Source organism: Erinaceus europaeus, chromosome 18, assembly GCF_950295315.1.
Source record: "Erinaceus europaeus chromosome 18, mEriEur2.1, whole genome shotgun sequence".
Lineage (NCBI taxonomy): Eukaryota > Metazoa > Chordata > Mammalia > Eulipotyphla > Erinaceidae > Erinaceus > Erinaceus europaeus.
The window spans coordinates 20,579,056-20,593,068 of NC_080179.1; the positions used below are offsets into that span (position 1 = coordinate 20,579,056).

At 40.2% G+C, this 14,013-nt stretch overlaps 1 protein-coding gene and 1 non-coding gene across 2 annotated transcripts in view; both read right to left on the reverse strand.

The window, feature by feature from the left end:
• Positions 1 to 2,940: 2,940 nt before the first annotated feature.
• Positions 2,941 to 14,013, reverse strand: part of MYO3B (myosin IIIB) — a 508,363-nt gene continuing 497,290 nt past the window's right edge. The window contains exons 31-33 of the mRNA XM_060177727.1: positions 4,384 to 4,490; positions 3,963 to 4,009; positions 2,941 to 3,154 (exon numbers count right to left, since the gene is read on the reverse strand). Coding sequence (XP_060033710.1) covers positions 3,016 to 3,154; positions 3,963 to 4,009; positions 4,384 to 4,490 — 293 coding nt within the window. The 3' untranslated portion in view covers positions 2,941 to 3,015. The remainder of the gene's footprint in view (positions 3,155 to 3,962; positions 4,010 to 4,383; positions 4,491 to 14,013) is intronic.
• LOC132534461 (U2 spliceosomal RNA) lies at positions 8,683 to 8,871 on the reverse strand. The gene has a single exon (XR_009546186.1). It is a non-coding gene; the product is annotated as a U2 spliceosomal RNA (small nuclear RNA).

Sequence of the window (14,013 nt, forward strand, 5' to 3'; positions counted from 1 at the left end):
CCTGGAAGAAGTTAAAGAGAGAGGAGGGAAAAATGACATAAATGCTCATCTTCATATAGGAGGGCTAGATGGCCTAAAAGAATACATTAAGAACGCAATGCAAACCATTCAGACTATTCAGACACATGATGGAAACCATTAGAGAATTAGAACTAATTTAAAAAATAGCTGTCTGATGGTAGGGACTCAGGGCATGGAAAAGAAGATTCCCTTTTAGCATCAGCGTTGTAGACTATTGGTTTTTGCCACCTGCATATTACTTTGATAAATCTTATATGACACATATGAAATCCCAGCTTGCATCATTCTCATATATTTGATTTAAAAATTGCTTTTGAGACTTTATGGCTAGCTCATAAATAATATCTCGTCTGTCTAATCAATGAAGGAGCTAAGAGGGACGACACCATTTCTCAAGTGCGACTAGGAGTCATGGCTGTGGTAAAGACTATTTAGCGCAGAGGTTCTGAATTACGATTTTATAATTACTTATATTTCCTTTTAGACTGTGTATATATGTTGAGCTACAAGCAAGGCAGATAGTCAACCATGTTGCACATGGGCAAATGGGAAGTTGTGAACATTTCTCTTCAACAGTTTGAGAAGCAACAAATATTATTAAATCAAAATTAGGTGAGTCAGTGATCAAAGTGGAATTTCCAGAAACATATGAATAATAATAAAACATTTATATATCCTAAGTATTATTTTCAGCAATAAAACAAATTTCATTTCATTTATTCTGTTCTACTTGCATACACCTTGTATACATTACCCTTGGGGTAAAGGTCTAGAAAAAAAATCAAGGCTAATTTTTTTTCTTTTTTTAATATTTATTTATTTTTCCCTTTTTGTTGCCCTTATTGTTTTATATTGTTGCTGTTATTGATGTCGTTGTTGTTGGATAGGACAGAGAGAAATGGAGAGAGGAGCGGAAGACAGAGAGGGGGTAAGAAAGACAGACACCTGCAGATCTGCTTCACTGCCTGTGAAGTGACTCCCTTGCAGGTGGGGAGCCAGGGGCTCAAATCGAGATCCTCAAGCCAGTCCTTGCCCTTTGCGCCATGTGCGCTTAACCTGCTGCGCTACCACCCAACCCCCAAGGCTAATATTTTTAAAGTAGAATTGTTCTTTGACTAATTAGCTATATCTACTTGATTTTCTTATAGAATTACTTCTGAGACCTTTAAACACCTCATTTTATTATGCCTATAAGAATCATCATCTTTAAAATTCTGATAATTATTATTATTATTTTTGTTTTCAGAGTAACACTCAGCTCTGGCTTATGGTGGTGTGGGAGATTGAACATGGGATCTTGGAGCTTCAGGCATGAAAGATTCTTTGCATAACCATTATGCTATCTCTCCCATCACATTTTAAAATTTTCATTAATTTTTCCTCAAAATCTGGCTAATTACAATGTATATTATTTGCCAAGTATTTAAAATTAAGAAAAATGTCATTGGGTTGTCAGAAAAGTCATGATGCATTTTTGCATAGCGTAACATAGAAAGATACATCATGGGGAGTCGGGCTGTAGTGCAGCGGGCTAAGCGCAGGTGGCGCAAAGAACAAGGACCGGCATAAGGATCCCTGTTCGAACCCCGGCTCCCCACCTGCAGGGGAGTCGCTTCACAAGCGGTGAAGCAGGTCTGCAGGTGTCTATCTTTCTCTCCTCCTCTCTGTCTTCCCCTCCCTCTCTCCATTTCTCTCTGTCCTATCCAACAACGACAACAACAATAAAACAACAAGGGCAACAAAAAGGAATCAATAAATAAAATAAATATTAAAAAAAAAAAAAAGAAAGATACATCATGACCTTTCTGACTGACAGCCCAATAAAATATGTGTTTTAGACAAGGGGTCTTAAAAGGCTTTCCACATAGCAATCTCACCTACTGTTCTGCATAGAGTAGTTGCCCAAAAATGTTTGTTGCATAGAAGAATCATATTGAGTTTTATATGATATGATATAACACCTTAACAATAGGACTAGCCCAACCTTGATGGGGATGGCTCACCTATTAGGCCCCATGCCTTACCAACCTTTGAGTGCAAAATCAGAATTTATGGTATAAGAAGAGAGATTAACCTTTATAAAATACAACAGAAAGTAACTTTTCTGTCAGGAATATTTGTGTAACTAAGGAAAGCCTCTCTGTTAATTCAAGGGTGAGGATTTAGCAGATGTCAACTCAGTATCAGGTAAAGTTAGTATTAGTATCAGTCTAGGCTCTGCAAATGAAAAAGTACTAGAGTACTACTGTAAGATGGAAAGTCACTAGGTCATGTGGCATTGGACTCTGACAGGTCCAAATTTACTGTCTCTCTTCCTAGTCTCTTTTAGCTGCTAAACTGATAAAGACAGAGTGATGGGAATAAAGAGGCAAAGACTTTATCAACATAATAATTGGCAAAAGAGAGTTTTATTTGCCTTTGTAATATGAGATCTAAACTTCCTTTCTAATCATAGAAACTTGTCCTTGCCTAGATCACCTTGAGTGTAACCCTCTAGGTCAAAGGTACTTAGCAATGGAGCCCTGACTTAGAGGTTAGGTGGGCAGGGCAGAAAGACCAGCAAATGAGAAGAAGGGGAAAGACTGGTTGGGAGGAGGAAACAGACTACTGGATTCTCACAAGAGAAGATTCTAAATAAATTGAATTGATGGGAAAGTAATATTCCCATTGATTATGACTGACTTATGACCATACTGTTGCCCATTTACATGTTGTTGGTGTGGATTTGCTTACTGCTGGAGTGGAGGTGTACCCAGAGTCCCACCTGGACCTGTGGACTGAGAAAAGAAGAGACTGTCCAGCTCATGCCATACAGCATATGCAGGGAGTATGATAGAGGTTGGAAAAAATGGTTAGGAGCCTGAGAATTACTCAGTAAGACATTTGCATAGACCAGTTTTCAAAGACCCTATACAGTGCTTCCTCACTCAATAACAATCAATTTATTACCTCAACTTCTTACCCTCAACAGATTTGGGGAGAACAAAATACTCCTCAGTGCCTAGCAAAAGACGCTCCTTTAGAGGCTGAGGAAAAAAAGAAAGGGTGGGCTGATTTGTCTTCCTCAGGGATGGAGTCCACAGGTGACAGAGATTTGTAATATTCATCTTCCCCATCAAGCACTTTGATTTGGCTGCAACAAAGAAAAGTTTACTCAGAAAAGGTGAAAAACAAAGTTACAGTCACCAGGGGCAGTTAGAGCTATTGTGAGTACTTAGTACAGGGTTGGGTTCCAGCACTGGAAGGGAAGAGCAGCTTAGGCTAGTTTAGGGTCTCCTAATGGAGGAACTGGAGTCTCATGCACAAAGCCTTTCACCTCTGGGTCACACATTGATAAGGGGCCCAATTTTGTGGTGGCTGGACATTGTGATCATATTGTGACTTACATGAATTAACTTGTTTGCCTCCTTCAGGTATCCTCTATATGAGAATGTTTTCTTTCTGACTGCCTCCACTTCAGAACTGATTACCAATTACCGAGGTCATTGCTATTCTCAGTTGAGATGCTGACAACAAATGAGCCACACACCTTCCATGACCTCTCTCTAACCACCGCAGGAAATTTTCCACTGTGCACTTTTAAGACCCACAGTAGGGTAATACGGTTGAGAGCTGCCTATTTACATGAAGTGGCTTTATTTATAGGAGTGTTTTTATATAACCTACTACATATCTCCACTTATGAGGAAAGTACACTTCCCTGAGGTAATTAGGAGAAACAACAATTCTCTGTAAGTGACAATTTCAGCTTTTGGGGAAAGAATAGATTCAAGTTTTGTATACCTGCTACTGTGAAAAGGAGTTTCCAGTGTCAATAATAGGAGTAGTCTCTCCATTGCATAATTTTAGAAGCCTCTCTGGAAAGTTTTGCATTTTCTGTAATATCACAAAGGACCCCTTTCTGTTTACAGTTGCTTAGAACTAAGAAGACAGATATTTACCCAAGTTTTCTTGGCTTCCTCTTGCTCCCTTGATATTCTAGAGTTCCCTGTGGAGAGGGCCAAGAACACACAGTCAAAGCAAAGCAGCAAGTCGTTAATTTTTAATTCAAAGTGATTTTGTGTTGAATGCAAGCAGATGCTGATAATATCAGAAGTCACAGCATAATTTTTTTGATCAAAGGGCTCAAGTGAGCCTGATGAAGCATGCATCTTGCTCGTCTTTGATAAACCACATCAATTATTCACCGTGAAGGCAGACATCCTGACATGAAAGCAACAGATAAAGAGCCTAAGCACATGTTCAAGACGAGAGCATAAGAGAGTGGGGGTGGGGCTGGAGGAGCTGGAACAGGTATTAATAACAGAATTATTAACTGGAAACAAAGCCAGGGAAGCAGCTTTATGACCACTTTGAACTCACATTTAACTGGTTATAGTACATGGTGTCCTCAGGGCTATTCAACATTTTGGGCTGCTGACATCTTCGACGAGGGGTTCGCTGCCTACACGCAAGACAGTTTTCTGAACCTGCAGGAAGAGAGCAAAACTTCAGTGTAAACCATCTGAGGTGTTTGGACAGATTAAGTGAATGACCGATCTTCCCATAAGAGCAAAACATATGGGAATTGCTAAGTGTACACAAGGATCACTGTAACAAACTGGTCTGCAAACTGGTCTGCCTATACCAGTGAAGTAGAGGCTGGTGTTTGGCCTTTGGACAATAGGGTGCCCTCTTAGTAGGATAACTCAATTAGGAAGGCGATCTAGAGTGTTTTGCACTACACTCCCCAGTCAGAGTTCTGGAGACATCTGGAGCACACACTCTATTGGGTAGATGAGAAGCAAACCTTTTGGTGGGATATATATATATCAGGGGGGTGCATGGCTGAGATAGTATTTACCGAAACTCTTTGAACAATGTCATTGATCCATGCAATCTCTGGAGGTGATGTAAAGGAGAAGGGAAAAGGATGATTGCATGATTTCATGGAGCAGCCTCTCTGGGTTAGTCCTGATTTAAGAGCCCTGTGCCAAGAGCACACTGGAGATTTGGAAACCACGTGCTCAGTGAAGTCATAACTCATTTCCCTTCCAAAGAGATGACTTTCATGGAATTGGTTGTCCTTTTGGCATTATATCTGAATCAGGATTCAGAAGTTCTAACTTCATGCCAGCACACATGTGCAAGTATATGTACACACACACACACACACACACACACACACACACACACACACATGCGCATCAAGCTACCAAATACTGTTCATGAATATCAGAGTCTAGAGAAGAGCTATCACTTTCCTGAGCCAGTTGTATGCTGTGTTTACTATATTGTGAGCTGTTATGTAGCTCATGTGGATAGTGTGCTGCTTTGTCATGTATGAGACCCAAGTTCAAGCTCAGCTACCAGTGCATTAAAGGAATATTTGGTGCTGTTTTTTTCCCACTGTTTCTCTGCTTCTCTCTCTCTCTCTCTCTCTCTTTCTCTCTCTCTTTTTTAAATGGAGATTTAAGAGAAGCATGCAGGAAAGTGAGCCCCACTCTAGAGGTTCCAGGACTGGGGAAATATAGGCTCTATAGAGGAAGTGAGAGGTTCCTGCTGTCTTAGGGTTTAAGAAGGCAATAGATAGTTATTGCTATAATCACATTATTTGGCAATTGGGTTCTTTGAAAAATCCCTTTGTTAGGATTTGCTGTATCATACACACCATCACCATAATTATGTCCTTTGACATTATTTATTTGTATATAGCTGTGCCACTACCGGTTGCTTCTGTTCTCCCTGGTCTAAGCTTTTAAGAGAATCAACATATCAAAGACTCAGCTTATGGTCTGTGCATTAAAAAGTTTTAGACATTCAATCAAATTTTCCCCTCTCATATTAATTAAATAGTGATTTATATGACTACTAATTAATAGGAGTGTACATAAACACCATTCCTACCACCAAAAGACTGTGTCCCATTCTCTAAATTCAGTCAAATCCTGCTTTGAGTTTCCCTCTCTGTTCTTCTTTCTCAACATTTGTTTATGAGTGGGATCATCCCATACTCGTCTTTATCTTTCTGACTTAGTTCACTTAAAATAATTCCTTCTAGCTCCATCCAAGGTGGGCCAGAGAAAGTGGGTTCATTATTCTTAATAGCTGCATAGTATTCCATTGTGTATATATACCACATCTTTCTCAGCCACTCATCTGTTTTTGGGCACCAGGTTGCTTCCAGCTTTTGGCTATTACAAATTGTGCTGCTATGAACATAGGCATACATGTATCTTTTTGGTTGGGTGTTATGGAGTCCTTGGAGTATATCCCTAGGAGAGGAATTACTGGGTCATATGGAAGGCCCATGTCTATCCTTGTGAGAGTTCTCCAGACTGCTTTCCACAGAGGTTGGACTAATTTACATTCCCACCAGCAGTGCAGAGGGATTCCTTGGTCCCCACAGCCTCTCCAACATTTGTTGCTGCTGTCCTTTTTGATGTATGCCATTCTCACAGGGGTGAGGTGGTATCTCAATGTTGTCTTCTAGAGTGGGGCTGACTTTCCTGCATGTTTCTCTTAATATCAAATGATATAGCCTCTGCTGATCCCAAACTAATCAACGCAGACTGTGTCCAGAGACGTTAGACATGGAATGTCAACACTTCAGCCCCATTACTCGGGTGAGACCTTTCCTTTCATAGTATTCTCTAATTCCATTCCAGGTGGTTCACTTCCTAACAAAGTCCCAAAACCTAGATATAGACCAGGTCCCATGAGATAGGGCATATGTACATATGTATCCATAAATTAGGGCAAAATATATACCTGAAAGCAAAAGTACACAATAGTCTACAGTGAGTCAGTATGAAGTTCATAATGAAACAGTGTCTACTTAGACTTAGACACCCTCCTCACATATTTCCTATTGTACTTCCTTCACGCACTCCCAAGCTATCCTTATCAAAGCAAGGACTGCAAAAGTTGAATAAGGGCCAGAGACTGGCATACTTTTAATGATGAGTCACTATCAGGCCACCCTATCAGCAGGGGCCCTAGTTGGGGAGTTCTGAGATTCCCAAACAGACATGATGGGCCTAGACCTCGAATACATCCCTCTCTCCATTGTTACTGGTCATCTATATCAGGATCAATAAAATAAACCCCTTTGTGGGCCCCCCATAGGACCTTGCCTTCAACTTAGATCAAAAACGGTAGAGAATGTTCCATCCTCTGAAGGGAGGCTCCACAACATATTCTGTGCTACACCTGAGGAAGATGGGTCCTGATATTGGGGCAGCTTGGAATGTTCCTACTCATGACCACAGAATGTGAGCTCAGATCTACAGGGATGCAGAGGTCACCATAGGCTCCTAAGCTGAATATGGGCCCCAGATCATATCAAATTGATGGGGTTTACAGTCAACAATATTTACACACCTTTCCCAGATTTGGGAGCTCCTCTCTTCCCTGATCCAGCTTTCTGGTCCTTTTTCCAGCCATGACATCATCTTCCCTGACAATAACTAGGATCTACCTGCATATCAGATTTCAGGCTCAGGGAAAAAAAAAAAAAAACCAAAAAAAAAAAACAAAAACCAAAAACCCAAAAACAAAAACAAACTAATATAGCCACAGGCCCTTTGGAATATAACTGCAATATGCCTACTAGCTATGTAGAAAACAAAGACAGCCCCCCCGACTCTCCATCTGTACCACTCCAGCCTTTAGGTTCATGATTAGTCAACAACTTGTTTGGCTCTATATGTTAACTCTCTTTTCAGCCACCAGGTTCCAGATGCTACCATGATGCCAACCAGACTTCCCTGGACAGACAACTCCACCAATGTGTCCTGGAACTCTGATTCCCAAGAACCCCGCCCCACTAGGGAAAGAGAGAGGCAGGCTGGGAGTTTGGATTGACCTGTCAATGCCCATGTTAAGCAGGGAAGCAATTATAGAAGCCAGACCTTCCACCTTCTGCATCCCACAATGACCCTGAGTCCATACTCCAAGAGGGTTAAAGAGTAGGAAAGCTATCAGGGGAGGGGATGGATACAGAGTTCTGGTGGTGGGAATTGTGTGAAGTTGTACCCCTCTTATCCTATGGTTTTGTCAGTGTTTCCTTTTTATAAATAAAAAAATGGAGATTTGTGCATCAAATTGTTGTCTGATTTCAAATTCCTACAATTTAAGGAAAATTTGGAAAAAAAATTTTCAAGGATGGATAACACAGAAAATTCTGTTATGAATAATAAATCAGTGGGGGCCAGGTGGGGGCCCTTTTGATTAAGTACACACATTATAATACACAACGACCCAGGTTCAAACCCCTGGTGTGCAGGGAGAAGCTTCACAAGTGGGGAAGCAGGGCTGCAGGTGTCCTGTCTCTTTCCCTCTCTACCTCCCCCTCTCCTCTCAATTTCTCTTTGTCTCTATCCAATAGTAGAAAAATACTAAAATAATAAATAAGTGGTTCCATGAAGATGGACTTTTACATTAAAATTTTTCTCATACACATCTGCTTGGGTAAGATTATTAAGAGTTTAGGACTTAACCATTCTCAGCACTCATTCTTTTTGTTTCTGAAAGGGAACTTGAGATGTGTTGATGTATTGAATGACTTATCAGTCAAGGGGGAAAGTGAAAACCCAACCCTATTCCTCTTACCTCCTGTCCTTACAGTTAAAAAAAATTGCCTTTCTTAACAAGAAATGCCTTCTCTCTCTCTCTCTCTCTCTCTCTCGCTCTTGCTCCTGAAAGTACTGCAATGCCAGGTTGACGCACCGAGTGGATAGAGAAAGCTCCCATCCCAACTCTGTTCTAAGACCCCATTTAACATATTGTCCTCAGATAGAGGATGTACCAGGTACTGAGGTGACAAGAACAGATGCTATACTTGACCTTGGCCACAAGGCTAGGAGCAATGAGAAAGAATCATTTTAAAGATTTACTTATTAGTGAGAGAAAAATAGGGAGAGGCAGGTGTGGGAGAACGAGAGAGTGAGCAAGCCCAGAGCATGACTCCAGCATAAGTGGTGCAGGGGTGAAACTCAGGATCTTAAGCATGCAAGTCCTCTGAAGTAACTCCTAGAGCAAGGTCAGAGGTCAAAGGTCTAAGTGAAACGAAAGTCCATGAAAAGATATCAATTAGCATAGCAACACGAGACGCTGGCAGCCTTAACAGACGACTCCATCCCACATTTTCAGGAACTTTGTGAGGAGAACAAGACTCCAATATCTTATGCTGTTATTGTCCACAGAGTACAAGGAATTCAGAATTGAAATGTGTTCTTTCTGTTGGTAGTATCACCATACATATTTCTTGCTTCCTTTTTCAAGCTTACATTCTGTAATGTGGTAGAATGAGGCTGAATGGTCCTTTGAGTATTATAAACAGTCATCTCTAGGGTTAAGGTTGCTGGTGTGGATATGTGCTGGAGATCTGACATGGACTGTCCCTTAGATTTTTTTTTTTTTAAACAGAGGACTGCTCAGCTCTGGCTTATGGTGGTGCTGGGAACTGAACCTGGCAAATTTGCTGAAGATTTTTTTTTTTGTATTACCATTATGCTGTCTCCCCAGTAGACCTTTCTACTATTGTAGGACTTCCAATATTATAGACAACTGAAAAAAGACTGGTCTTAAATAGCGTTGGGTACAGCCCAGTTCCGTTGGATTTATAGTGTTTACACATGATCAGAGGCTTTTGTTTTTAAATATATTCTCAGTGGGGAATGTCTAATATAAAATGAGTTTCTCTAGGTTCTCAGCTTTTGCTCTTGATGGATTTATTTTCCCATGGGTAGTTTTTTCTTTTTTGTAGAGTGAAAAGGACCACAGCACTAGAACTCCCATCAATGTGGTGGATAGAAATGTCCCCATTCCCCCTATAAATGCAACTTTTTATTTTCCCCATTTCCCCTATAAATGCAACTTTTTTTTTCCCCATTCCCCCTATAAATGCAACTTTTTGTTTTGGGTATCTGATGATATGGTAGTTATATTTTTTTTCTTGAGTTGGTGTCTGATTTAGTATAAAAATTTAAATTTCAGGGGTAGGGAGACAGCATAATGGTATTGTAGAAGGCTTTCACACTTGAGATTCTGAGGTCCTAGGTTCCAACCCCAAACCATCATAAGCCAGAGCTGGGTCGTAATCAGTTTTCACTATTTTAACTTCATTATGTATATATTTCATGATGTTTGGAAAAGGATACTATAGTTTTCTGTGTTTTGCTATTAAAACAAATCTGAATTTCAATCTGAATCTGCTGTATGATCAACCATAAGCAACCAAATAAAGAATTGGGAAATGAGTCATTACTCAATAAATGTTGTTGACATAATTTGATAGCACTATGCTAAAAATATAACTGAAATGCAAGTCTTAAAACATTTATCCCATATATAGTATGCTTTGCTGGATAGGGTGGGAAAGACAAAGCCCATTAGTATAGTAGAATATTCTAAAGCTTAAGAGATTAAGAGACTTGCTTAAGTGAGTGACGAAGAATTCAAATTCATTTAAATACATACATGTAAATATTTTGCTTTCTTCAATATATGTCTGAATTCTCACAGGCCATAATAAATTACAGATGAATTATATAGGTAAAGATCTTAAACAATCCCAGAAAATACATTAAAAGGAAATGAAACAGACTATCTGAACTATGGAAGAAGATATTAATTACAAGAATGGTTCAACTGTATATATATATATATGACATATATTTTAACATTTAATTTATTATTTATTTATAGTAAGAGAGAGAGACAGACAGACAGACAGACAGACAGAGAGACACACACCAGAGCATTGTTCAGCTCTGGCTAATGGTAATGCTGGTGACTGAACCTGGGATCTCAGAGCCTCAGGCATACAAGTCTTAACGCAGAACCATTAAGCTGTCTCCCCATCTCCCCACTGCAGGTTTAGTTATATTAAGATGAATGTTCTTCTTTCTTTGTCACCAGGGCTTCACAATTGTGTGGTTCTACTGTTATGGCAGATTATTTATTTATTAGATAAGTGAGAGACAAAGAGGGAGAGAAAGCAGAGACACTGCTTGTGAAGTGAAGCCACTCTTGTTCCATCGCTGGGGAGCCAGAGACGACCCGAACTGCCCCTGCAGCTACAGACAGACTATGACCCACATAGTCAACGACTGCCACCTCTCCAGATTCAAAGGAGGTCTCGAAACTTTACATCAGGCTCAACCTGACGCTGTTGACTGGCTACGGAAGAAGGGCAAACGCTAGAAGAAGAAATGTGGTGGCTGGGGACTCAAACCTGGATCTGTGAGCATAGTAAAGTATGAGCTCTACCAGGTGAGCTATCTCCCAGCCCCTGAAGTGAAATATTCTTCATGATAGATGGTAACAAAACTAAGACAAAAGGGAGTGCAACAGGAAGATATCTCTCTCTCTCTCTCTCCCTTTCCCTCTCCCTCTCATACACACACATATACATACACACACACACACACACACACACACACACACACACACACACACACTTACTGTTTACAATTTGAAAGGTCAGATGCAAGAGCTAAATGGTGAAATATCCACATATATTGAAATATAATAAATAAACGAGATGTTGAAGTTACATATGCTACCATGGTGCCAACCTGACTTCCCTAGGCAGATGACCTCAGCAATGTATCCTGGAACCCCACCTCACCAGAGCCCTGCCTGCCCCACTAGGTAAATATAGAAATAGGCTGGGAGTATGGATTGACCTGCCAATGCCCATGTCCAGCAGAGAAGCAATTACAGAAGCCAGACCTTCCACCTTCTGCTCCCTGTAATGATCCATACTCCCAAGAGTGATAAAGACTAGGGACTTTTCCAGTGGAGGGGATGGGATATGGAACTCTGGTGGTGGGAATTGTACCCCTCTTATCTCACAATCTTGTCAATCACTATTAAGTCATTAATAAAATTAACATTAAAATGAGATGTTGAAAAATGTATAGCTACCTGACAAAAACTTCAATTAAAGCAACCACTAGTGCTTTTCTATTAATTAGGAGAAATCAAAAGATCAAAAGACAATGTGAGAGAAGTCCCAGCTTAACAGGCAAGTTAGAGGCTCCACTCTGCTGAAATTAAAGGTGACAACAAATAATACAAGTTAAGGAAGTTGCTTTAAGGAACATGTTCCAGTAAAGCCAATTAAAAGAAAAAAAATGTGTATGAGATGGATATGGTAATAATATTCTACAGCAAAAACAAGCTAGAAACATGACAGACTTAAATAACTAAGGAAATGTAAACTCTGAGATGTAAAATGTCATACCATGATGACACCAGCAAGAATAAATATGGGTATCATTTTGATAAATGAATATTTAAAAGTCAGAGAAGTACAATGTAAATAGCACACAGCACATTGGCTAAATCTAAATTTGTATGTACATTGGTAAGTTTATCATGATTAAAAGATTACGTTTGAAGACTGAAAAACTGTTAATGAGGCATGTAGTAAAAAAATCCTTTCAACAGATGAAACTGGGGGGCCGGGCAGTAGCGCAGTGGGTTAGGTACATGTGGCACAAAGCGCAAGAAGTGCAAGGACCGGCGTAAGGATCCCGGTTTGAGCGCCCCTCCTCCCTACCTGCAGGGGTTGGGGGGTCGCTTCACAGTTGGTGAAGCAGGTCTGCAGGTGTCTTTCTCTCCCCGTCTTTGTCTTCCTCTCCTTTCTCTATTTCTCTCAGTCCTATCTAAAAACAATGACAGTAATAACAACAATAATAAACAACAAGGGCAACAAAAGGGGAAAAACAGCCTCCAGGAGCAGTGGATTCGTAGTGTAAGCTCCGAGCCCAAGCGATAACCCTGGAGGAAAAAAAAAAAAAATCAAAAAACTTAAAAAAAAAAACCAAAAAAAATAGGTGAAATTGTAGCTAAGTCCAAATCTGCAACTGGCAGGCTAGGAGCTTGAACATCTATTTTGTGGTATTTGAAAGCTGCATCAATTTGGCTATAAGTGATATAAATCAATATCGTTTTTTGACAATTACCCAAGTCACTTAACTTGCTAATGTAGATAAACTGGGTAATTCAAATTTGAAGATACACATCGGAATGTAGTCATTTACTCTAAAAGCAATGATGTTCATGTTCTGAAAATGGATTCTCCTACCTCATATACATTTCCTTAAGCCAAGCAAAAACTTTTTGGTTTATAATACTGGGGAGAGGGGACACTACCTCCCCACAGTGCTTTTTATTTATTCATTATTTTTATTTATGTATTTATTTATTTTTAAATATTTATTCATTTCCTATTGTTGCCCTTGTTGTTTCATTGTTGTTATTGATGTCATCGTTGTTGGATAGGACAGAGAGAAATGGAGAGAGGAGGGGTACACAGAGAGGGGGAGAGAAAGACAGGCACCTGCAGATCTGCTTCATGGCTTGTGAAGCGACTCCTCTGTAGGTGGGGAGCCGGTGGCTTGAACTGGAATCCTTACGCAGGTCCTTGCACTTTGCGCCACGTGTGCTTAACCTGTTGCGCTACCGCCCGACTCCCTGTGCTTTTTTATTATAGTTTATTTTATTTGCCTGCCAGGGCCTTGTGCCTATGGAATTCCACTGCTCTGTATGGATTTTTACTTTTCAAATTTCAGATAGAGACGGAGAGAGTAGAAAGAGGAGGAAGAGGTGAAGGTAAAGGGGAAGGCTGCAAAGAAGTAGAGGACGGGAAAGAAGAGACACCATACTACCACCCCCTGCCATCCTTGGAGCTTCCTCTGACATTGAGCCCGCTATGTCTTCGTGGTGCTGGGGGTCTAAAGCTGGGTCCTCATACTCCTGACTCCCCTGTCGTGCTGTCTTTTCACTTCCTTCATAGTCACCTATTTACCTTGGTAATATTGTAAATTGGTCTTGACTCAACAACATGTGATTATATCACTTGGTCCATTTTGTTCTTCCCTTTGCTATCTCTTTGTTCTTTGCTGTTGCTGTTGTTAATGTTCCTGGCTCTGTTCTACCTCTGATAATCCCAATTCAAACTCATTTGGAAAAAAACAAACCCAGATTTTATTTATTTAT